Source organism: Rhincodon typus, chromosome 1 (genome assembly GCF_021869965.1).
Source record: "Rhincodon typus isolate 14 chromosome 1, sRhiTyp1.1, whole genome shotgun sequence".
NCBI lineage: Eukaryota > Metazoa > Chordata > Chondrichthyes > Orectolobiformes > Rhincodontidae > Rhincodon > Rhincodon typus.
In genome coordinates, this window is record NC_063332.1 from 65,208,799 (window position 1) to 65,234,707 (window position 25,909).

Consider the following 25,909-nt stretch of genomic DNA (forward strand, 5'->3'; position numbering starts at 1 on the left):
ATTTTTCTGAAGAAGGGTCTAAGCCCGAAACGTCAGCCTTCCTGCTCCTCTGATGCTGCTTGACCTGCTGTGTTCATCCAGCTCTACACCTTGTTATCTCAGAAGCATGTGGTACACTGGTGGCTGGCAACGGTGATGTTAGCAGCAACAAATGCAGTGGAAGGTATCTGATTTTTAGTCTACAACTATACATAGTTCTTGTCTAGCCATTTCTGATTGGTTGATGGGTGGAGCTTGGCACATTTGTAAGCAGAGGATTTCAGTGTTTGACACACGTGCAGGTGCCAACAATTGATAACAGTGCCAAAAGGGTAGGGGTACTTGATGGAGAAAAAAAAAAATCAGCAGAAAGTCAAGGGCAGTCCAACAACAAAGTTCACTGGATGAAGGAATTGGTGGAAGAGGCTGAGGAGGGGCATGAATGGAGAGGAGGGAATGAGAGGGGAGTGGAATAGTGTAGGGATATTACAAGTACAAGAAAAAGGGATGGGGATTTAAAAGAAGTACTGTTGCAGTAAAAGATACAAAGGTTTAGTCGACATGCTAGTACTTACTTAAAAGCTGAAGCTAGAGTCTTGTTTTTTCTCACAAATGCTATCCGGACCAGACCATCCCATTCCTAATATAGAAAAAAAGCGAGAAAATTTACAGTTAGAACCAAAGTGAAATAATGTGGATCTCATTTCGATGAGCTCATTTTCTCAATTGTTCTGAATGGAGGAGCAGACTTATTGGGGTGAATAACCAACTTAAAAACTTTGAAGCTGTTATCCTTGGCCCAATAAGAGATTTGGCTGAAGTCACTAACCCTGCCAGCAATAATGTCTTTTATCGAGGTTGATAGTAGATCTGATTTTCTCTAATCTTGCTTGAGACTTTTTCAGAATACTTTGATTATGATCACAAATTCACTGTCAAAAGTTTGGCATAAACCTTTTTTACTGTATAAGTACATTAACTGCTGTTGCACCTATGATTGGAACATGTTAATTTGCTCTTATTTTATAAATCATGTAAATTATGTTTGAGCCAGACCTTTGTTTTTTTTTATTCTATGAAAATTGATTCTTTTGGAAATCTGAAACACAAAATGTTAATTGCTACAAATACTCAGATCTGGTAGCATCCATGGAGAAAAGCAAATGTTTCAAGTTAAATACCTGTTATTCAAAACTCTTGGGAATATTCAACTCAAAACAAACTTTCCCTCTCTCTCACTCTCCATGGACACCGCCGAACTCAAAGATTTACATGCAAGATGCGCTAATGTAATCACAATTGTTCTATACTGAGTATATACTTTTAGTATTAAATCCTCAACTCCACTCTCTTGCCTTTTCCCCATACCCTTGATTCCCTTACCGATTTGAAAACCTGTCTTCATTAGCCATGAATATTCTTAATGACACAGCAAGTCCATGGATTCACAATCCTTACAGAAGTCATTTTTTTCTCCCTTGTCTTAAACAGGTGCTTTCTTACTCAGATTATGCCTTGTGGTCCTACTGAATCTCCTCCAGATTGTCTCCAATGCCAGTATGCTCCTGAGATAGGGGGACTAAAACTGTTTGCCATGTTACAGGAATGGTTCGATTAGTGCCTTGTATAGTTTTAGCAATACTGCCCTGTTTTTATCATCTGTTCCTTTTGAAGTAAAGGCCAACAGATTATTCATCTTCCTTATTACCCAGTGAATTTGCACGCTAACTCGTGATTCATGCACAAGGACTCCCAGGTATCTCTGGGCTGCAGCTTTCTGCAGTCTTTTCCAATAAAATAATATTCAACTCCTCAATTCTTTGTTCTGAAGTGCATAACCTTATTTCCCCAAATTATATTCCATCTGCAAAGTTTTTGCCTACTCACTTAACTGTACCACTTGCCTTCCAACCTATTTTTGTGTAATCTATAAAAATAGCATTAATACTCCAATTTCCTCATTGAAGTCTTTAATATATTGTAAATAATTGAGGTCCCAGCAGTGATCCCCAAGGCACTCCACGAAGTGTAGTTGTCATCCTGAAAATGCCTGCTGTGTTCCAACTTTTGTCATCTATTAATTAGCCAATCCTCTATTCACGCCATATACCACCCACTTGCAACACCATATGCTCTTATTTTATTATGAAACATTGTGTGTAGTACCTTATCAAACATCTTTTGGAAATCCAAATATATTACATCTACTGGTTCCTCTTTCATCAATCCTGCTTGTTAACTCCTGAAAGAATTCTAGTAAATGTGTCAAACTCAAAATATCTGCAGACAGATTAGTTATTAAATGTTCTCTATCAAGTGCATTTCTTCCAAGTGTAACACATACTTCCTAAAACACAACTGACATACTTTGACTCAAAGTAATTCAACTGTGAATCAGAACTGAAAAAGCAGATGAATCAAAAACAAAAGGAAACCAGCACTAGGGAAACCTTAAGGACTTACAAGAACCATAAATCCTGAACAATGGAGTACAAAATAAATGACATACTTTGATTTGAAAGTCAAAGTCCTTTAGTCTGCATTTTTCCTGCACTATTTCCCCTCAACTTTTAACAGTCAATGTTAACATGCTATTTGACGGCGAGGAGGATCATAGTGGAGTCCAATCAGAGGTAAATGGATAGCTGCTGTATTTCAACCCCAGTGGTTTTCCTTTTGAAAAGCATGAATTCTAGCTAGCGCGTAGAGAAGGTGAGAATTTGTGGACATGGGAGGAGGGTGAGAATTTTCTATTTTCTAGTGGTCTACAGACGGAGTAAATAGTATTGGAAATCTAATAATTTTTAAAAATATTTTAAATGACTTTAATTAACAATCAGAAGTGACACAGTCAGGACATCACCAGTTTCAAAACCACTAAAATGTTTTTCTATATTGGAAAACAGTGAGACAGATACAGAAGAAAAATTATATCAGTGTGGAAGGCTAGGCATACACAGTCAAGTTATAACACAGCTGAGCATGGCAACACACCATGGCAGATGAGTTGAGGGTGCTGATTAACATAAGGGGATGTTTGAATTTTGTTATCACAGAGACATGATTGAGGAAAGGACAAGACTGAAAGCTCAATATTCCAGGATATAGAATCTTCAGGCAAGACAAGTGAGCAGGTTGTAAAAGAGGTGGCAATGTTCCAATATCAAATCAAGAAATCAATTACTGTAATGAAGACGGACGATTTTAGAGGCCAAAAAGGGAGTAATCACATTAGAAGGAGTACCATAAACTCCCAGTCACAGAGATATCAAAGGAATATGTCGGCAAATCACAGAAGCGTAAAAACAATAGGGTAATAATGATAGATTTCAACTTCCCTAATATTAAACTGGGATAGACAAAATGCTGAGACAGGGCAGAACTGAAATGTGTATAGCAAAGGTTTTTAAGCCAACACATAGAAAGTCCTAAGAAGGGGCAGTGCTGGACATGTGTCAGTTGGGGACCATTTAGGTGATCGCGACCAGACCTCTGTAATACTTAAGTTAGTTACAGATATGGACAATGTTGGATTGAAAAAAAAATGAACTTGGGGGAGGGCCAGTTTTGATAGAAGGCAGGATTTGGCTAAAGTGGCTTGGGAGCAGCTACTTGTATGAAACTCGCCATGATAGCAATGCGAGTCATTTAAAAAGGAAATATTGAGTGCACTGGGCCAGCATGTTCCCATAAAGGTGAATGGGGGAGGGGGGAAAAACAAGTTCAGGCAACAGTGGATGTTAAGAAATATGTAGGGTGGGATAAGGAAGAAAAGGGATGCTTATGGCAGATAGCTGGCTAAAAACATTACAAGCCCAAAAGAAGTATATAAAGTGCAAGTGTTTACTTTGAAAAAAAATTAGGAAAGTGAATGGGGACATGAAAATAAAACTGGTGGGCAAAATATAGGATAATCAAAAGATGTCTAAGTATATTAGAAGCAAGAGGATAACCAGGGAAAGAGTAGGGCTCTTCAGGGACCAAGGTGATAATGTGTGTGTATAATCAGAAGATATGGATCAGGTTTTAAATGATTACTTTGTACCTGTATTCACTATTGAGAAGAACAATGTAGGTATAGAAAATGGGGTGACTGTGATTAACTTGAATAAAGTAGCATTGAGAGGGAAGCGGTATTAGTGGTTTTACTGGGCTTAAACTTGGGTAAATCGCCTGGCCCAGAAGAGATGCATCCTTGGCTGTTGGTCTTCTCTATAGTGAATACAGGTACAAAGTAATCATTTAAAACCTGACCCATATCTTCTAATTATACACACACATCATCACCTTGGTCCCTGAAGAGCAAATGAGGAGATTAAAGGAGCTTCAAACTTAATTTTCAAATGTTCTCTAAGAACTAGAGAGGTGTCAGAGGATTGGAAAACAGCTAACATGGTACCATTATTCAAGAAGGATGGTAGGTATAAGTCAGGGAAATATAGGCCAGTGAGTCTAACATTAATGGTAGGGAATTTTTTTGAAAAATGAAAAATTTCTTTCAATTTGGAGAACAAAGGCTTAATCAAGGACAGACAGTCTGGCTTCAATAGGAGATCATATCTCAGATTTATATCAATTTTTTTTGAGGTTACTAGGTGTGTGGATGAGGGTAGTGCAGGTGATGTAGACCACATGGACCTCAGTAAGGATTTTAGCAAGGTATCACATGGGAGACTGATCAAGGCAGCAAGAGCATGTGGGATCCAGGGAAATTTGGCAAATGAATCCAAGATTGGCTTAGTAGGAGTGAGGGTGCTGGTTGAAAGTTGTTTTTGGGATTGGAAGCCTGTGTCTACTAGCGTACCGGTTCAGTTCTGGGTCCCTTACTGTTTGTAGTATGAATTAATTTAGACACAAATACATTTATTAATAAAGTTCTCAGGTAACATAAAAATTGAGTAGTGTGGTAAATAGCGAGGAAGAAAGTTTTAGAATATAGGACAATATAGACAGGCAGAACAATGGAAAATATAATTTAACCTGCAAAGTGTGAAGTGATGCATCTTGAGGAATAAGGGAGTTGTATAATAGTATGTTGCGGTGCCCCTTTTCTCACTCTGGCAAAACCTAGCACATACCAAAGATTAGCAGGACCTTAATGTGCATATACATAGATTCTTGAAAGCAACAGGACAGATAAATAATGTGGCTAAGGCATATGGGGTACGTGCCTTTATTAGCTGAGGCATTGAATACAAGGGCAGGGAGGCTATGACAGAGCTTTATAGGACCATGGTTAAGCCACAGCTGTAGTACTGCATGCAGTTCTGGTTGCTACACCATAGGAAAGATGTGTTCTCACTTAGAGAGGGTGCAGAGGAGATTCACCAGGGTGTTGCATGGACTGAAGCATTTCAGCTACGAAGACAGACTACACAGGTTAGGTTGTTTGTCTTGGATCAGGCAAGGCTGAAGGGGCATAAATAAATAATGAATACATTCTTCCTCTTAGCAGAGAGGTAATTGCTGGAGGATTTAAGGTAGGTGGCAGATGGTTTAAGACAGGATGTGAGGAGAAATTTTTTCACCCAGAGGACCAAAAGCTAAGAAATGGGATTGAATAGGTGTTTGATGAACAGCATGTTTATGATGGGCCAAAGGGCCTCTTTCCAAGCTGTAATACTCTATGATCCTCTAGCTGTATGTTTACCAGCTATGCAGTTACAACATTTAACAATGATTAGATTAGGAACCCTACTGATTTTGCCTACTTGGGTCCAACAAGGTCAGTGTAAGTTGTAGTGCCCCTTCCCGCATCCTGACAAAACATAGGAGGGTTTAGTCCCCAGTCTTTGCTATCTGTATTGCTTTCTATGCACCATTATAACTGGTTCATCAACCAGTATTAAATATTAATAAATCAAACTTCACCTGAAAGTTCACTGGAGGTGGAGGATTCTTTGGTTCTATCCTAACCACACTTGATTCAACTTTTGGAGGTGGTCTGAAGTTGTTTTTTCCAACCTTGACAAGGATAAAGGTGTATTCAGATTACAAGTGGCATTTTTGTAGCTTTCCAAACAGGTATTTTTTTTCCATTCTTAAGACAACTGATCTCCTAGCAATACCAATATAAACTTTACCGTTGAGAAGACAAACCATCAGGTATCTTACAAAATTATATATTTTGTCAAGCAGTTTATGAAGATTTTGTATTAATGTTGTGAAGACTTGAATTTTGATGGATGTTGGAAAATTTGATTTGAGTTCCAAGATTAGCTTGAATGTTTGATTTAAAAAGAGCCAATAAAAAGACCCTTTCTGGAGAATCGGGTGACATCACCTACTTGCTGAACTTGCTTTTTTAAAAATCACCAGCCTGCATTTTATTGCTGTCCTTGTCTGGATAGCATTTTGGATGTCAAATGTGGACTAGGTTGCTCAGTTTCTCTCTCTGCCTTTCTGATACAATCTTGTTGTGAGTTCAGTATGAAACCTTATTGTCCTCTTGAAGAGCTCCTGGAAGACTTCTTGATACTATTGCTTCTTTAGCAAGCTGAGTCTTCCAAGATCACAGAGGGAAGTGCACATGAAGTGACCAAAAGGCTAGATTTGACGTAAATCTGAACATTTATACGTTATTCTTTTTCATTGTTAAGAAATAATCACAACAAAACATGTACTTTTCTTTTCTCATTATGAATCCATAGAGAGAAAACGGTTTTAATCCTTTTACTGGTGAGTGCATGTACGTGTAATTTGGGATATTTAGAAGCTAAAACATTTATATTTTCACATCAATTTGTGCACAAACCAGTTTTGCAGCTTTGTGGATTGAGGTTTTACCATATAATAAATCAACAATTTTTATGTTTATTAAAAAACCTGATGGAATCTTTTTATTCTAAAGTTGAATATAGAGACAGCACATGATTAGCCACAAGGGGAACTGCATGAAACAAATTAAGTTGTCTCCGATGGAATAGCAGGACTAGAAAGAATCAGCGTACTGTTACAATCAAGGTGGGAAGAGTAAGGTCTAGGAAGAAAGATTGCAGCTATTTCTGCATGGTGGGCTATTGGGGTCCTTTCAGCGATAACCCTGGAAACTCTTGCACTTTTTCCCTCATCTTCTACTATCCACTTTCATGCATCCTCACCAATGTTTTTTTTAATATGACAACCAGAATCATGTAGTGTATTCCATCTGACACAGGTTTAATACAACTTTCCTACTTTCAATTCTACCCTTGCAGAAATAATGGATGAAACTACAGCATAACTTTTAGTGCTTGGTCTATTTGCACTTGCAGGTCCATTGGTCCCTCTATCTAGACTTGTATCGTTCAAGTAGCAAGTGACCTCCCTATTGTTCCTACCAAAACGTGCTCTCACCTTTATCTGAATTTATCTCGATTTGCCTTTTATTTACCCAATCTGCAAGTTTAAGTTCATCCTGTAATTTGTTGTAGTCCTTTTCAAATATTGACTGTCTTCACCAGTTTGGTTCATCTGCAAAAAGTTATTAATGTGAACTGTGGACAACAGTGGTCTTAAAACTTCCACAAGACATAGGAGCAGACATAGGCCATTCAGCCCATTGAGTCTATTCCACCACTCTAAGATCATGGCTCATCTTGTAATCCTCAATTCCACTTTCCTGTCTTTTCTCCAAAACCCTTGATTTTCCTACTGATTAAAAATCTATCTCAGCCTTTAAGATACATTTTGTCCCAGGCTCTGCAGCTGTCTTTGGTAAAGATTTCCACAGATTGACCACTCTCAGAAGAAACTACTCATCTTGGTCTTAAATGGGTGACGTGTCACTCTGAGATTATATAGTCTTATCGTTGACTCTCCCACAAGGGAGAAACAGCCTTTCAGCATCCACCCTGTCAAGTCCCCTAAGAAACTTGTATGTTTCAAGATTGCATTCTTCTGAACTCCAAGTACAAGCCCAACTTACTCAACCTCTCATCAAGACAGTTCCTCCACTCTCCAGATCAACCTACTGAACCTTATCTGGACCATCTCCAATGCTAGTATATCCTTCCTTAGATAAGGGGATCAAAATTGCTCACAGTATTCCAGGTGTGGTTTAACTATTGACAAAAACAGAAATTGCTAAAAAACTCAGCAGGTCTGGCAGCAACTATGGAGAGAAAGAAGAGTTAAATGTTTTGGGTCCAGTGACTCTTCTTCAGAACTGAGTTTTTCCAGCAATTTCTGTTTTTGTTTATTATTTCCAGCATTCACAGTTCTTTGAGTTTTTTTGAGGTTTAACAGGTGCCTTGTATATTTTTAAACAAGATTTCCATATTTTTATACTCTACTCCCTTTGAAATAAAGGCCAGCATTCTATTTGCCTTCTCAGGTCATAACCTGCTAAATTTAGAATTTTTCAGTTCATAAACTCCCTACAATGCAGATATAGGCGATTTGGCCCATTGAATTCTTGGATTTTTTTTTGTGATTTATGCATGAGGACTCCCAAATTCCTCTGTGCTGTAGCTTTCTCCTGACTTGCTCCATTTAAATAATATTCAGTTCTTTCATTCTCCCTGCTAAAATGCATAATCTCATATTTTGCTGTATTGTAATCCATTTGCCCACTTGCTTAATCTGTCAATGTCCCTTTGTGGATTCTGTGTCATCCTCACCACATGCTTTGCCACCTACTTTTGTATTATATGTAAACTTAGTACTGTACATTCACTTCTGCCATTCGGAATAATTGCCTTTTACTCCAACTCTCCAATCTGTCTCAAAGTGAATTTACAATCCATTCCATTTCATGATTCAATAGGAATAATCAATGAGAATTCTCAGATTTTATTTCTCACTAGTTCAGGGATTCAGAAATTCAACTGGAATCAAACTCCAGTTCTTCCTGGTCTTTGTGACTCTATACATGGTCCTTGCCTCTCAATCTATTCAAAAGCCTATAGCATATTTTATTATGAAAATTCTGAGTTCTACCTTCATCAGGTGATCTACACGTGCCAATAACTGTGTATTGATTGACAGCCTGCAGTATAGCTTATCCCCTGGCTTTGCAACAAGCCGAAGAGCAAATTCTTGTTGGAACATCAACACTGCACATCTGTGAGGAGAAATGCAACAGTAGAGACTATAGTACAGAACATATATAGAATAAAAGTGTAATCTTTTCAATGCACTCTTTTGCAATGGAACATATGCTAGCTCCCTCCCACCCTCACAGATCTTGGGTACTAACAATGATGTTACGTATCAAACTCATCCACTGGACTGATGAAGGATGTATAACAGCAATGCATGTCGAAACTTAATTAGAACAGCTGACAACAGAAATCCTTAGCTTAGGATAGGTTGGGAGAAAAGCATTAAGTTCATACACTAAGCTTCTCAACTTCCCATTTCTCCAGAAATTTATTTCTCTCTTTATACTGCCTGCCTTAGTAGCTTCTCTTCATAACTTATTCCATGCCCATTATCCTTCGACAGAAAACGTTTTCCCTAACTTTCCTTCATATTTCCCGTTATTTACAAATACAATATATATTTCAACTACATAGTTACAGAGAAATAGATAGAGTTTTCATTTTGCAAAATAGTTGATGGTTCAACTTTCAGGCATGCTTACCTGAAGAATGGTCTGTGCAACAGTAGTTTAAAAACAAATGGAGATGAGATCTGCAATAACATTACGATAATTCAAATTACATCTTTCCACATACAATAGCATAGATAAAAATTCCCCTGCAAGTAACAGTATATTAAGTCAGTCCATCTGAAAACAAAAACCCTATTTCACTGAAAAACATTCATCTTGGTATAGTTTCAAGTCTACACAAGTACCTCTCCTGGAACATGTGGGGTTCTGTTACCTCATTTTAGAATTTGCAAGCTGTTTTCAGCTTTGTGCAAAGGTTTCACCTAAAGATGGCATTCTGTCCTCTGTAGAAAGTTTAGCTAAAAGCTATCAAAGGTGCTAACAATGCTCATAATTACAAAACAGTATGGTGAAGGGATAGCCTAGTAATATTAATCACTAGACTATTAATGTAGGAACTCTGCTAATATTCGGCAGAAGGTAGAATTTGAATTCAGTTAAAATATCTGGAATTAAGAATCTACCAATTGTTGGAAGAATCCATCCAGTTCGCTAATGTCTTTCAACGTCATCCTCACCTGGTCTGGTCTACATGTGACTCCACAGCCACAGTAACACAAATCATAGAATCATCATAGAATCCCTACAATGTGGAAACAGGCCCTTCAGCCCAACAAGTCCACACTGACCCACAGAGCATCCCACCCAGACCCAGACCCATCCCCCTATAAACCCATCTAATCTAAACATCCCTGAACACTATGGGCACCTTATCGTGGCCATTTCACGTAGCCTGCACATCTTTGGACTGTGGGAGGAAACTGGAGCACCCGGAGGAAACCCACGCAGACATGAGGAGAATGTGCAGACAGTTGCCCAAGGGTGGCACTGAACACCGGTCCCTAGCGCTGTGAGGCAGCAGTGCTAACCACTGAGCCACCGTGCCGCCCCCGAGTCTACTGCACCTGGTATTCCCAGGTGGTCTCCTATCCAAGCCTGAGTCTGCTTAGCTTCCGAGATTAGACGGAATCGGGCATTTTCAGACTAGAATGGCCGTAGGCCAACGTGGTTGACTCTCAAGATATTTGACGTCAACCATACCAATCTGCCGGCTGCAAATGCATCTGTCCATGACAGTAGCAGTAAGATTGCCAATGCACAGCCCTGGTGAAGGCAAAGTCCTGCCTCACAGAGGGAATAACCTCCATCGTGTTGTGTGGCACTATCACCGTGCTAAGTAGGACAGTTCGAATAGATTGAACAAATCAAGAGTGGGCATCATGAAGCACTGTGGGCCAACAGAAGCATCAGAACGTACTACAACACAATTAGCACCCCTGGCCTGGAATATCCCTCACTCAACCATTATTACAAAGCCAGGGTCAACCCTGTTTCAGTGAAGTGTGCTGGAGGGCATTCTAGGAGCAGCACCAAGCATACCTAAACAGAGAGGTGTCAATCTGGTGAAACGCCAAACAAGACTTCTTTCATGTCAAAAAGCATAAACAAGTGACAGACAGAGCTAAGTGATCACACAACTAATGGATTAGATCTAAGCTCTACAGTCCTGTCACATCCAATGGCGAATGGTGGTGAACAATTCACTGGAAGAAAAGGCTCCACAAATATCCCCATGCTCAACGATAGAGGAGCCCAACACATCAGAGCAAAAGGCTGAAACATCTGCAGCAATGTTCAGTCAGAAATGCCGAGTGTATGATCTACCAGGCAACAAGCTAGTGGAGGGGTTGAGAAGGAGAGTCTTTCATGGCAACTTAAGCTAGCGCAGGAACTGAACCCACACTGTTAGTAACACTGCAATGCAAACCAGCTAAACAACCCCCAAATTCATGTCTAGTACAGTCTCCACAACATGCTGTCCTAAGGAAGTATTCTGAAAACAATAAGAAACAAGGAGAAACAAAGCCAATTATGGAGTATGCTTTGAAAGCAGAATGATTTCAAAATGACGACGTTAACACAACCTGAACGCATACAACATTCTGACAAGGTAGGTGATCTAAAGAGATACATGAGAATGATCTCTGCCATTACTAAAACAGAAATATTCAAGGATATTCAACACTTAGGAAGGTCAAAAAAAAAGACAGAGAGAAAGGAGCTGGGATTGTGCTGCTACAAAGGGATAGAATCAATATATTAGCAATGGAGGACCTCAGACTGGTGGAACAATGGGTTAAAGAAAGAAACAGCAAGGGACAGCAGACATTGGGTGCAGTTATTTGTCAGCTACCAACTAGTATGGTAGCTTGTGGCATGTCTGGAGATCGAGAAAAGTATTTGGCACGGGTAACAAAGTTATCATTAGCGATTTCAATTTGCATATGCAGAAGCAATTGAGTATTAAGCTGTAGAGGACGACTGTTTGGAGTTACCTATGGATGGTTCTTTTAGAGCAGTATGTTGAGGAGCCAACTACAGGGCATGTTATTTTAGATCTAGTGTTAGGAATTGACAAAAAGTCTAATTAATAAAATTGTCATAATTAGGGATCAGTGACCACAATGATAGAATTCTACATTATGTTTAGAAGTGAGGTACTTCATTATGAAGCAGCGTTAAATTTATAAGGGAAATTATGAAGGCATCAGACGCAATTAGTCTAGATGGATTTGAAAACGCATTAAAACGTGTCTCTATACATAGTTCTTTGAAGATTTTCCATTATCTATAACAACGAAAATACAAATCTTGAAGGAGTAAAAACTCAGAAAAGATCAGTCAACCGTGGAGACCATTCCAACAATGCACATCTCATTTCTCCCAGTACTGATGCCAGTGTCCATAAACTGGAACCCATTTCTACCACACAAATCTTTGAACCACCCATTCACCTTTTTCATCTGATTTGCCCTATGCCAATTTGAACATGGCTGAAGTAATAAGACAAAGATCATGACCTGTGAAGTTCTGCTTCTTAGTGGCTGCTGCCTAGTGCATACTGACTATGCAGAATCTCTTTTATGCCGCCTATGTCATTGGTACCTGCAAGACTACTTTATCCTTTCCCTTCCAATGCAATTTTCTCTATAGCCCTGAACAGATATCCCAAACCCTGCAACAAGGAGGCAATATGGCCACCTAATCTGTCACTTTTCACTGCAGACAGTGGTGTCAATTCTTATATCCTGACTGTGGCTACCACTACCATGCCCTTTTGCTCCCCTCCACTAGAGTGGCTTCCTGTACCATTTTGCTATGGTTGTGAGTTCAAGCATCCTACAGGCTCTAGTCTAATGCAAAGAAGCTGAAAAAAAACCTGAAACCTATTGAACAATTGCAAAGGCTGAGGCTCTTGAACTCCTGATCACACCTCTTAAGAAAGGAACTTCTGATTTGATCAGAGTTTGAGGACTGGAGATGTGACTATCTCCCAGTACAAGGAATCCAGGTAACTTTTCAGCTCCCTGATGCCCAGCAATGCCTGTAGTTCAGACTCCAGCCCAAACTCGGAGGAAAAAATGCTTGAACTTCAAACACTTACCATAGATGCGGTTGCCCTGTATAAAACTGGCATTCAGGACCTCCCACGTGCTGCATCTGTGACACATAACCTGTCCTATCACTCACTGTGTTCTAATTAGCTACTTAATTATTTTATTCAATTATATTTACTCTTGGTTTTCATTACATTTTGCAGATGATGCTGTCAATCTTTGGGTGTTCTTTTTGCCTGCCTCTCTAGACGTTGCTGACTGTCTCCAGGTGCTCCTTTTGGCTGCATTTCTAGTGCTGCCTGCCACTTGTTTCTCCTTTTGCCACATCATGATACTACCTTGCAGAATTCTTTTTTTAAAGGGGCTTGACCACTCCTTCTTGCTGGCTGCCATTGCCTCTGTAGTCTACCTGGTGGGCTTGTGTTTCTCTGGCCTTTATTCCTCTCTGCCTGACATACATAGTGCCAGTCATGATTGGGCTTGCTGGCTTTCCCTCAGGTGGAGGCTAGGGTAATAGGGTTGCTGTGGTAGATCGTGGCCTGCAGCTAGTAGAGAAATGTGGGAAAGCTGCTGAGGATGAAAAGTGTGGTTTGGTGGCTATCCTGCCATGTTCAGCTGGCTATGAGCTGCAGTTTGCTGTGGGGCCTAGCTGCTGCCGCACAAAGGAAGGGGTCTACTACTGAGCCACAGTCATTGCTGGCATCCCGTGGGATGGCTTGGTCATATCCAAATGGGTCCCAGGAACGGTGGTAGAATCTCAGGGCCTGCTGTTTTGTGGCAGCTCCAGTGGGCAATCTGGAGTCTGGGGAGAGACTGTTCCTTTATGAAAACCTTGGACAGAGGTATCAATTGGAAAAGGCATCAAGTTGAAGGGCTGGGAGCAGTTTCACATCTAACAATGGTTGCACCAAAGGGGCCCTATCAGTTGGGTAAGGTAAGGTACTGCAGTAGACAATGTTAAAACAAATCTTGCAACACTCACCGAGATCTCCATTCTAACAACTTAACGTTAGAGCGAAACCATGATATAAAGGGGTGACATTAAGCATGCGCTTCCTATAATGAAATTAAGTAAATGAAGTGAACAGATGCAATTCCAGAACAGAATCCAATGGAACATGACTATCCATTTCCAACAGCTTTGAACTGCTCTTGGTCTCTAGCAAATGGTGTCCTCCCCTCTAACTGACCTTTAATCAATTTATTACTTTCCCCAGTTCCATTTATATTAATATTTTCTAATGAAAAATTGAGAGATACCTTGGCACAGAACTTTTTGAAAGATATACATCCACTGCAGTTCTGCCATCCATCACGTTTCTTGTAATCTCAAATAAAAACCCTCCTGACAACATGTTGGCTATTTGTGATTATCTTCTTTTTAACCGGAAGTTCATATTTAAATTTATAGGTTACAAATTTTTCCCGCATGGATTGTAAATTTAGTGGCCTCTAATTACTCAGGGTAAAGCTGTCCCCCTTTTTGAAATTGGCTATTACATTGGCCAATTTCTAGTTCTTCATTTTGTTTCTCAAGAAATTGATACATATTTTTCTAGAGTAATTTCCTCATGATCAGGATCCTTATCCCAAAGAAGAATGTTAAGTTGAAGATTTGAACTTGGGTTTCATTCAAGAATCCAATACCAAGATAGTTTTTTTGCTGAGAATTGTTGCAACTGAAAAGAAAAGACATCCTGCAGGAGTTAACATTAAGACTAATACCTTAGAAAGTCAGGCAAAGTGAAATATTTGTGGAATTAACAAATGAATATTTATCAGGAAAGAAACCAGAACTTTTTTGAATAAACTCAGCAGGTTTGGCAGCACCTTTGGAGAGCAAAAAGAGTTAACAATTTAGGTCTGGTGTTTATCTTTAAGAAGTTTGGGTTTTTGTTAAATGAATATTTACAGAAACCTGGCTCACGGATGGACAGGACTGGCAGCTCAATGTTCCAGGGTAAATGAAGAATAGAAAGGGGGGGGAAGAGAGGAGGGGGGAGTGGTGTTTTTGATTAGGGATAACATTACAGTTGTACTAAGGGAAGATATTCCCGGGAATGCGTCCAGGGAAGTAATTTGGGTGCAACTGAGAAATAAAAAAAGACATGGTCACCTTATTGGGATGTTACTATAGACTCCCCCGCTCCCCCCACCAACACACACACACACACACACACACACACACACACACACACACACCAGTCAGTGGGAAATTGAGAAACAAATGTGTAAGGAGATCTGTAAGAATAATAGGGTGGTTACAGTACAGGATTTTAACTTTCCAATCATAGGTTGGGACTGCCACAGTGTTAAGGGCTTGGATGGAGAGGAGCTCGTGAAATGTGCGCAAGAAAATTTTCTGATTCAGTATGTGAATGCACCAACTAGAGAAGGAGCAAAATTTGACTTCCTGTTGGGAAATAAGGCAGGGCAGGTAACCCAGGTGTCAGCAGGGGAGCACTTTGGGGCCAGCGACCTATTAGTTTTAAAATAGTCATGGAAAAGGATAAATTGGATCTAAAAGTTAAAGTTCTAAATTGGAGGAAGGCCAATTTTGACAATATTAGGCAAGAACTCTCAAAAGTTGATTGGGGGCAGATGTTGGCAGGTAAAGGGATGGCTGGAAAATGGGAAGCCTTCAAAAATGAAATAACGAGAGTCCAGAGACAGTACATTCCTGATGGGGGAAGGGCAAGGCTGGGAGGTGTAGGCAATGCTGGCTGACTGGAGTAATTGAGGTTTTGGTCAAGAGAAAGAAGGAAGCACATGTCAGGTATAGGCATCAGAAATTGACTAAATCCTTAGAAGAGTATGAAGGCAGTAGGAGTATACTTGAGAGAAATCAGGAGGGCAAAAAGGGAACACGAGATAGCTTTGGCAATAGGGTTAAGGAGAATCAAGGGGATTTTATAAATACATTAGGGACAAACGGTTAAATAAGGAGAGAATAGGGCCCCTTAAAGATCAGCAAGGCCGCAGGAGATGGGGACATACTAAACCGGGTATTTTGCATCAGTGTTCACTGCAGAGAAGGAAATGGAAAATATAGAATGTGGGGTAATAAATAGTGACATCTTGAAAAATGTCCACATTACAGAAGGTGCTAGACAGCTTAAAACGCATAAAGGTGAATAAATCCCCGGGACCTGATCAGGTGTACTCTAAAACTCTGTGGGAAGCTAGGGAAGGGATTGCTGGGATCCTTGCTGAGATATTTGTATCATCGATAGCCACAGGTGAGATGCCAGAAGACTCGAGGTTGGCTAATGTGGTGTCACTATTTAAGAAAGGTGGTAAGGAAAAGGCAGGGAACTATAGGCCAGTGAGCTTAAAGTCAGTGGTGGGCACGTTGTTGGAGGGAATCCTGAGGGACAGGATTTACATGTATTTGGAAAGGTGGTGTAAGGGACAGGGAAGAACATTACCTCAGAGTACAACTGGATCTTGAACAGATGGGCCAATGGGCCGAGGAGTGGAGTTTAATTTAGATAAATGTGAGCTGCTGCATTTTGGAAAGGCAAATCAAGGCAGGACTTATACACTTAATGGTAAGGTCCTGGGGAGTGCTGCCGAACAAAGATACCTTGGAGTGTACGTTCACAGTTCCTTGAAAGTGGAGTTGTAGGTAGATAGGATAGTGAAGGTGGCGTTTGGTATGCTTGCCTTTATTGGTCAGTACATTGAGTATAAGAGTTGAGAGGTCATGTTGCAGCTGTACAGGACATTGGTTTGGCCACTTTTGGAATAGTGTGCGCTGTTCTGGTCTCCCTGCTAATAGGAAGGATGTTGTGAAACTTGCAAGGGTTCACAAAAGATTTACAAGGATGTTACTAGACTTGGAGTGTTTGACCTGTAGGGAGAGGCTAAATAGGCTGGGGCTATTTTCCCTGGAACATTGGAGCTGAGGGGTGACCTTATAGAGGTTTATAAAACTATGAGGAGCATGGATAGGGGAAATAGACAAAGAATTGTTCCCCGGAGTGGGGGAGTCCAAAATTAGAGGGCATAGGTTTAAGGTGAGAGGGAAAAGATTTGAAAGGGACGTAAGGGGCAGCTTTTTCATGCAGAGGGTGGTGTGTGTATGGAATGAGCTGCCAGAGGAAGTGGTGGAGACTGGTACAATTACAACATTTAAAAGGCATCTGGATGGGTATATGAATAGGAAGGGGTTAAGAGGGATCTGGGCCAAACGTTGGCTAATGGGCCTAGATTTATTTAGGGTATCTGGTTGGTAATGGACTAGTTGCATTGAAGGGTCTATTTCCATGCTGCACATCTCGGTGACTATCTTTTTCTCCCTAACTCATTGTCTAGACTTCCAGATTTAATAGATCAAGACTACTACTTAAACTCTGTGCTAAAAGGTGGCCGGGGTGGAGTGGCAGGAAGAGTAAAGAGAATCAAAACTATAAACCATTTCCCAACTTTACAATGAATTTAGAATTCCCATGCTACCCAAATTGCAAACTGATAGCTTTTTGCACATAGCTCTAGGAAGAAACCTCCTAAAGTTTAGCATTATAGCATTACTTTAGCATTATAGACTCGCTTCACCCTTACCCTAACCGCAATGAGATGTCTCCCAGTCTCCCTGAACTTCAACACAATCACCCTACATACAGGAAGTTAAAAAGTGATTATAAAGTTACCTGATATGGTAAGTTTGCTACGCATGCATCAAAGAATGGCAAGTCTGTCTTCAGCACATCTCCAACCATTATTTGAAGTTTACTTGCTGTAGGTCTGAAGAAAATGTATAGAAAAAACAAAAACAAAGTTTTCCAACGCAAAGTAATCAAAATAAACTTTCAGACCATTTGTTTTAAATCAGTTGGTCTGGTCTACTGGAGAAAATCTTCAAGCTTACAGTTAAATGTTACTTACGTTCCCTGAACTCTTTTCTGCAATTCAGCAACGAGTCTGGTATCAAGTTCACAAGCAATTACCTGTTATGAATATAGAAACCAATCATACATTATTGTTTTTGGTAATCTGAAAACTACGAAATATTACTCCTGATTACCTAGAGAATTTTAACAAGCATGTAATACAATAATAAAATTTGTGTGGGAGGACATGAGAACTGGATCAGGAGTGTAGGCAATTTGGCCCTTCAAGTTGTCACGATATGGGCGTCAACTAGCCTTTGTTGCCCATTCCTAATTGCCATTTTAATTGACTGTCCTGCCAGGACAATTTCAGAGGGCAATTAAGAATCAACAATAACAATATTGTTGTGGGGCTGGAGTCACACATAGGCCAGGCTTAAGCAAGGATGGCACATTTCCTCACCTAACGGAAATTAGTGAACGAGTTGAGTCTTTACAACTATCACGGTAATGTACATCAAATTTCATTATTTGCCATGGTGGGATTCAAACCTACATACCATAGAATTAGCCTGCGTCTCTGGATTACTAGTTCACTGGCAAGACCATTATGCCACCATCTCCCCATTAATCGTTTCAGTGATCTAGTCCCACAACTTCGAAGTACAGAATTCCAGGTATTCATTGCCTTCTGGGAAAAAAAATTCTCACATCTCAGTTTTAAATGAGCAGTTCCTTATTCTGTAAGGATATCAACTAGTTTGAGATCCCTCCACTAGTGGAAATATCTTCTCAACATCTACCCTTTCCAGCCTCAGAATATTAGCAGCACAAAGACTGAACACTGAAGTTCAATTATCTCTTGGTAGTATAGAATTTAGATCTTGCTGACAAGAGAGACCAAAAGGTTTTCATCTTGCACTCTTCAGGACAAATGCAAGAATGGCAAATTTCAAGCAATCACAACAATTTACACTAAAGGAGAAAAGGATGCTTGTTGACTGGCAAGCTGATTCTTCAAAGGTCAGAAAAACTAACAAAAAACATGCAACTGAAAAGCAGCCAAGTTTAAAAAAAAACTCCTTTGGACATCAGCACTTGAAGTGTTCCCACCTCTAAAGACAGAACATTGCAGGAAGCAGTGTAAAATGGAAAGTGGGGCCTTTCAGTGCAATAGCCATTTGACTCAAGAGAAGTAGGTCAGAGGAGTTGAGACGGTGTTTCAATTTTAGACCACATGTATAAATATCACATACAACGGTGCTAAGTGCTTCACCTAATGAAATCAATAAAGAGGCAGATAGTAATACATAACTGTGAGGGCCCTCATGTGGTGCAGCGGTAGTGTCCCTACCTCTGAACCGGAAGACCCACGTTCAAGTCCCACCTGTGTCATAACGTCTCTGAATTGGTTGATGAGAAAACGGAGAAAAGATTTTTAACAAAAAAAAGCCTAATTGTACAGGTCCTTGTGATAATGGCCCTACTTCTGAGCCAGAAGGCGTAGGCTCAAGTCCCATTAGTCCTGGTTGTGTATCATAACATCTCTGAACAGATTGATTAAAAATGAGTGATGCCTAATTATAGGGTTCTAGTTGTGCTGTGTTAGTTTCCCCACCTCTGGATCAGAAGGTCTGGATTCAGTCCCAGATATGTGTCACAACGTATCGGGACAGGTTGACTAAAGAAAAATGCTTAATTGTTGGATAAACTTTAAAGATGTCCTTCTTGATGTTTGAGGTTTCTGAATAGCCCAATAATTCCTCTATAATAAAAACTTTTACTCATCTTGACTCAAATATTGTTTCATCAGAAGTCTGGTTTTAAAATATCTACAAAAATGTGAATATTTGTTAGTTGGCTTGCAAGATCATTTGTAATTTAAAGAGGCTACCTTTTTAGCCTTTTCCAGAAGTTTCACAGTCATATTACCAGTTCCAGGTCCAACTTCCAATATGACATCTGTAGGTCTAATAGCAGCCTTGAGGGGAAAAAAAAAGATCAATTACCCATTTAAAAATGTACCCATTCCTTATTTCTATGTTTGAGTATAAAACTGATATACGTTGTGCAACTTTGTGCTTTCATATTCAATTGTAAAATATCAGAGATTGTCAGTAAATTCTAGAGAATTCCAGCTTCCCAGGATTGACCAAATGAATACTTTAATTGACAACTTTAGAAAGGAAAATATTACCATAAAAATTATCAAATATCAGGAATTTGGAAAGTCTGCATGCTGTTAAGTTAGTAGAGAATTGCCTAAAAGTTGCTAGTCTCTCAGTCACAGATGTTGTAAGAATAGCTGGAATGAGAAGTGAAAAAAAAAACGTTATTGCATGGTAGTGCACTTCTGATGTTCAGGGAACATTTGCTATATCTTCATAAGTTTATAGCTGATCCAGGAACGTTTAGCACTAGCAATATGTTATTCAGATATGGACTTCAGATTGGAAGAAAAACAAAACCTACACAGCAATACATTGCATAGTAAATACACCAAATGCGTACTACCAATGAGAAAGACAAGATACTGGAAAAATCCTTGTCACAGCTGAATTGGATTTTCATATTCAAAATTTGAATACACCCAATTTGTAGCATCCTTTCCCCTTTGTGATTGTTAAGGACCATCCAATACAGCTAGACATAGAGCAAAATTACAGAAATTATAGCCAAATTTTGCATGTTAGGGCTAGTTGCATTCTATGGTACCTTTTCAATGATGCTATTCACAATTAAAGGATTCTTCAGAATGTGCTGACCAATTCCAGTGTTGAACACGATACCTAGATCAAAATAAAACAGTGCTAAAATTGAACATACAACACAGAGAAGTTAAAATATTTTAAATTTCATGTTTCTTGCACATGGGAGGGTAAGGTAAAGCTACAGATTGACACTTCAAATGTCTGTCGTGAAGTATTTTCAACTTGATCCTTCTCATTTATAATCAGATTTTAGTTGGGAAATGGCAAGTCAATATCAAATCCATTGCAAAATCAGCAAGGCACTGTTACTTTAGTTTCTCTCCTAGACATAATTCATAAGGCACTGACAAATAACTGGTACTCTTTTCAGCACTGAAAAAAAATCAGATTGGTTATAGCACAGGAGGATTCATTTGTCACCAACCATATGGAAGAACAATTCAATCAATCCCAATATAATTTCTAATCAACTTCTTTGGAGATGTTATTGCGCACCTCTGGTGCAGTTGGGACTTGAACACAGGCCTTCTGGCCGAGAAGGAGGGTCATTAGCAATATGCCACAAGATCACCTCCAGTCTTTACTCAATAATTTTTTTGAATCAGCCGGTTCAAAAGATGTTATTTAACACCAGTGGAGCAGGTGGGACTTGAATCTGGGCCTCGGTAGAGACATTATCAATGTACCACAAGAACTCAAATCTCTCCCCAAAAACGTGCGTGACTGCAAACTTTTTATTGGCTGGCACCTATGGAATTAGGAATGTACCAGTTGATCAAGTATTCTGGCTGATTTAGAGGTCCACGTAATCATAGTGTGTTTTCACAAATAGAAATGTAATGCGGGGGTACACACATACTGTTACATCTTATTTACAGCATATGTCATTTGAATATTACCTATTAGCAGAGAGCACCTTTAATCGACTATTTGGACATTGCAATAATACAGTAAACTTCCAGTATTTTAGGTTTTAGTTTTGGTTGGTTTATTGACAATGCCAATTTGTTAGGTGCTGGTTAAAACAAAATTTGCTGTACTACGTTTAGGTGTGTACCTACTTCCCCTTTGAAAGCCACATTGGAATCTGCCTCTACTACACTTCTGAGCGATGCATTGCAGATCCCAAACATTTTAAAGATAAAATATTGTTTCTCATGTTTTTTTTACCATTAATCTCAAATCTGGTTTTTGATCCTTCCACCAAAGGGAAGGTTCTCTTCATCTGTTCTCTCTAGATTCCTCACAATTTTGGATATTTTGAGTGTGACACGTCTTCAACCTTTCTTCTAAGGAGAACAACTCCAGTTTCTTCAAACTATCCTCATCATTGAAGTCCGTCAAACCCGGAACCTTAAATATTTTCTGCATTCTTCATAACGCCTTCAGATCCTTCATGAGGTGCAGTGCCCGCATGTGGATACAATACCCCAGTTAAGTCTGAACCAGTAATTCATAAAAGGTTTGTAACAAAGTCCTTGCTTTTAAATTCAATGAGTCACATAACAAATTCCAGCATCCTTTACATTGCCTTTCCTTGTATCATTTTACATTTCTCTGCATTAAATTACATCTGATACATGCAGACCCACTCCTCTAGCCTATATCTTTTTAAAGTTTATCACTATCCTTCCTTCACGGTGGCTCAGTGGTTAGCACTGCTACCTCAGAGCCAGGGACCTGGGTTCAATTGTAGCCTCAGGCGACTGTCTGCGTGGAGTTTGCACATTCTGTCCGGGTGCTCTGGTTTCCTCCCATAGTCCAAAGATATGCAGGTTAGGTGGATTGACCATGCTAAATGGCCCATTGCGTTCAGGGGCGTGCAAGTTACGTGCATTAGCCATGGGAAATGCACTGTTACAGGGACAGGGTAGGGGGATGGGTTCAGGTAGGATGCTCTTCAGAGAGTCCGTGTGCACTTGTTGGGCTAAATAGCCTGTTAGCACACTGTACGAAATCTATCAATAAAAAAAATCTGCAAATTTTGAAAGTGTCCTCTGTACAATTATTTCTGGGTCATTAATGTACCGAGAATTGTGACAGTGGTGCTGATTTCAGATTTCTAGCATTTACAGTATGTTGCTTTTGTTGTAGCCCTGGTACTGACACCTGGACAATATCATTGCATTTAATCCACCATTCCAAGAACCAACTCTATATTGATGCTGACATTTAATTCCACAGGCCTCAACTTTGCTGGCAAACCTACATGACATTATTAAAATGCATCTTTAAGCAGCTGAGACACAAGACAAAGCAAGAGATAAAACAAGCATTGTTCTCTGTTTTCTTACACTTCAAATTCAAAGACGTTGACATTTTCTGAATCAAGTTAGATGTACATCTTTCAAGTCTTTCTATAAATCTCACATGTCTAGGGCAGTGCAACCTCTTGTTAATCTCCTCCTGCCCCATAGCCCTCTGAAATACTTGTGCTTCTCTAATTCTGGCTTCTTCTGAATTTCCAATTATAACTGCTTCAGCACCAGTGGCAGTGTTGTCAGTTTCCTAGGTTCAAGCTTTGGACCTCATTTTCTTACTTTCAAGTACTCAAAATAAGAAAACGAATTTGAAGGCAGTGGTACTGAGTACTTTGCATGCCTTTATAAAGGCTAAAGATGCTACTGAAATCATAGCAAAATAGGAAACAGTCACAGCACTAAATGATCAAAATTGATAGAGAGAAGATATTAAAAAACACAGCTGTACTTTAAAGTTAACAAGTTGCCTGGCTTGGACCACACTTATCTGAAGGCACACAGAAACGCAAGAGAGGAAATTGAAGAGGCTTAGATATTGGGCTTGTGACAACAGTACTGGTGATTTTTAAATGTCCCTTCCACTCTTGTTCAAAAAAGGATGCAAGCATAAAGCCAGCAACTACAGATCAGTCAGTTTTACTTCTGTGGTGATGAGGCAGTTTTCTGAAACGCTAACTCATAACAAAATTAAGTGACATGGCCAAATATGATTTAAGGAAAGTCACCATAGGTCTGTTTTGGGCAAATTGTGTTTAGCTAACTAAAATGAGATTTTTTTTAAGAAAATGCAAAGATAGAAGAAAGTAATGCAGTTACTGCAACATAAATGGTTTTCAAAAAGACATTTGATAAATAGGCTCATCAGCAAAATGGAAGCTTATGGCATAAACTAATTAAAGGCAGCACGGATACATAGTTGGATGAATAACAGGAATGACTGTAGCAAAGAAGAGTTTTTTTTGTTCTGGAGGAAAGTATACAGTGGTGTTTCCTGGGTTCAACACAAGGACTGCTACTTTTCTTGCTGTATATTGATGAACTACACTCGGTCGTTCTGCACACAACTAAAAAAGTTGCAGGCAACACAAAACTTGAAAAACTCCAAGAGTCATAGACTTCAAGATTTTTGGCTGGATTTTTGATAACAAAGTGGGTAATATGAATTGGACAATTCCTTTGCGAGCAAAACAAAAATGGGATTGGTCAGAAACCAGGATACAGCTTGAACATCCAGCAGCTGCACATTTTTAAAGTTCTCAAGCCTGTTCTACAAAAATACAGCTTTAAATCTGGCTGGTGTAATAGGCAGATGTGTGACAGATGACATTCATTGTAGAGAAGTTCTTTAGGAACAAAAACAAAACTTGCTGGAAGCTCAGCAGGTCTGGCAGCATCTGTGAAGAAAGAAAATCAGAGTTAATGTTTCGAGTCCAGTGATCCTTCATCAGAACGCTGGACCCGAAATGTCAACTCTGATTTTTTTTCTCCACAGATGCTGCCAGACCTGCTGAGCTTCCAGCAACTTTTTTTTTTGTTCCTGATTTACAACATCTGCAGTTCTTTCGGTTTTTCATGAGAGAAGTGCTTTATTTTGATATGAAGAATGAGGGGCAACAATAGAAAATAAAGGGTCAAACTTTAAATAGGTTGCATGAGTACAGGGACCTGTGGGCACATCTCCATACACCATTAAACATAGCATCTCAGATGACAAGATGGTCGACGTACCAAAGACTTGGAGGATGTACTGCAAGAAATACTGTAGGCACCAGCCACATAAGGTTACCCAATACATGAAAGGAGAAGATTCTTTGTACGTACAGGGTAAGAGGCGTTATGACAGGAAGCTGAGTGATTGTGATGGACAGACAAAGCCTATATTTTGAAATAAGGCCAAAATCAAACAAAGGACATTCTGCTGAGACTGGAATTTGTGGAGCCTGTCAAATGAAGAGAATATTGGCCATCAAGAGAAGCAAGCACTCTGAGCTAGGCAGAGACAAGAAGAGGAAGGGCCAAGTTATCCAGTTCTAAGCTGTAGTCTGTGTGTTCTTTGGAGTATAAATTTTCAATAAAACTAGAAGTTAAAAAAACGTACAGGATACTGGACTTTATAAGTAAGGTCAGAGAATGTAAGTACAGGGAAAGAATATTAAAAAAATATGCCAAATCTTTACAAAGCAATAGTTTGCCCTCAGCTGGAGTACCGCATCTAGTTCTGAGCTCCACTCTAGGAAGAATGTAAATACATTAGAGAGGGTGCAGAAAAGATACATAAGACTGGCTCCAGGTTCCATTATGTGGACAAAATGGAGAAATTCCGAATGTTTTGTCAAAGAAAGGTTGAAACATTTGAAAGGTACTCAAATCAACAGAGAAAGTGTTCCACTTGCAGGCAAATAGATCGATAACAAAAGCAGGTTGAAGGCGATCGGCTAAAGCAGCATTAGGGACATAAGTAAATACAACGAGTGATTCGGATCTGAAATTTCACTGCCTGGGAGCGTGGCAGAAACAGATTCAATGGAAACATTGAAAAAAAAAGATTTCAACAATTAGTTGGGACAGCAAGATAAAAGTTAAGGCTAAAGAGATACTGGGACGAGCTAACTCGCTGTTTCAGAGCCCGCCGGGTCTAATAACCTCCGTCCGTGCTGTAACAATTCTGTGGTGTTAACACTTCCCCGCTGTGGTTCGGCCGCTTGAGCCGGCCCGTTAGCAGGATTTAACCTTAACTTGAGTGAGAGAGTCAGGTCTCACCTTGACTTTGCCCTGGAGTTTCTCTGCACCTTCCATGTTTCTTCCCGATTTTAACTTTGGGCATTCTCCAAGCAGCTGAAACACACTCAGACCGTAAACTTTTAAAGGGCCAACCGCCACTGTCAGCACGTGCCCCTTTCAAACCAACCACCGCGCGCTACTGCGCTTGTGTCGGCGGCGCAACGGCTGGTAGTTTTACAGCTCAGAACTGAACGGTCTCAATTGTTCAAACACCAGGGGTTACCCATTCTATTATTGGTTGTTGCTAACTACAATTAATGTGAGAAAATCTGCTCCGCGTAACTTGCTGATGAATTTGCAGCCAGCTTCCGAAGTTCAGTGCCAGAGTGATTTGGTCGCATAGTATGACGAC

General features: G+C 39.8%; 1 protein-coding gene and 1 pseudogene across 3 annotated transcripts in view; one reads left to right on the forward strand and one right to left on the reverse strand.

Moving 5' to 3' along the window:
• Positions 1–25,909, reverse strand: part of dimt1l (DIM1 dimethyladenosine transferase 1-like (S. cerevisiae)) — a 29,002-nt gene extending 3,093 nt beyond the window's left edge. Inside the window, exons 1-9 of one of the 3 annotated variants that reach the window (XM_048601262.1) lie at positions 25,537–25,909; positions 20,520–20,593; positions 19,699–19,785; positions 17,860–17,921; positions 17,625–17,718; positions 9,545–9,594; positions 8,899–9,022; positions 5,851–5,943; positions 555–619 (exon numbers count right to left, since the gene is read on the reverse strand). In XM_048601262.1, the coding sequence (XP_048457219.1) occupies positions 555–619; positions 5,851–5,943; positions 8,899–9,022; positions 9,545–9,594; positions 17,625–17,718; positions 17,860–17,921; positions 19,699–19,785; positions 20,520–20,593; positions 25,537–25,600 (713 nt within the window). In that variant the 5' untranslated portion in view covers positions 25,601–25,909. Of the gene's footprint in view, positions 1–554; positions 620–5,850; positions 5,944–8,898; positions 9,023–9,544; positions 9,595–17,624; positions 17,719–17,859; positions 17,922–18,364; positions 18,496–19,698; positions 19,786–20,519; positions 20,594–25,536 lie in introns of those variants that run through there. The other 2 variants (XM_048601281.1, XM_048601272.1) reach the window with 2 other exon arrangements.
• LOC109932560 lies at positions 24,492–24,810 on the forward strand (annotated as a pseudogene).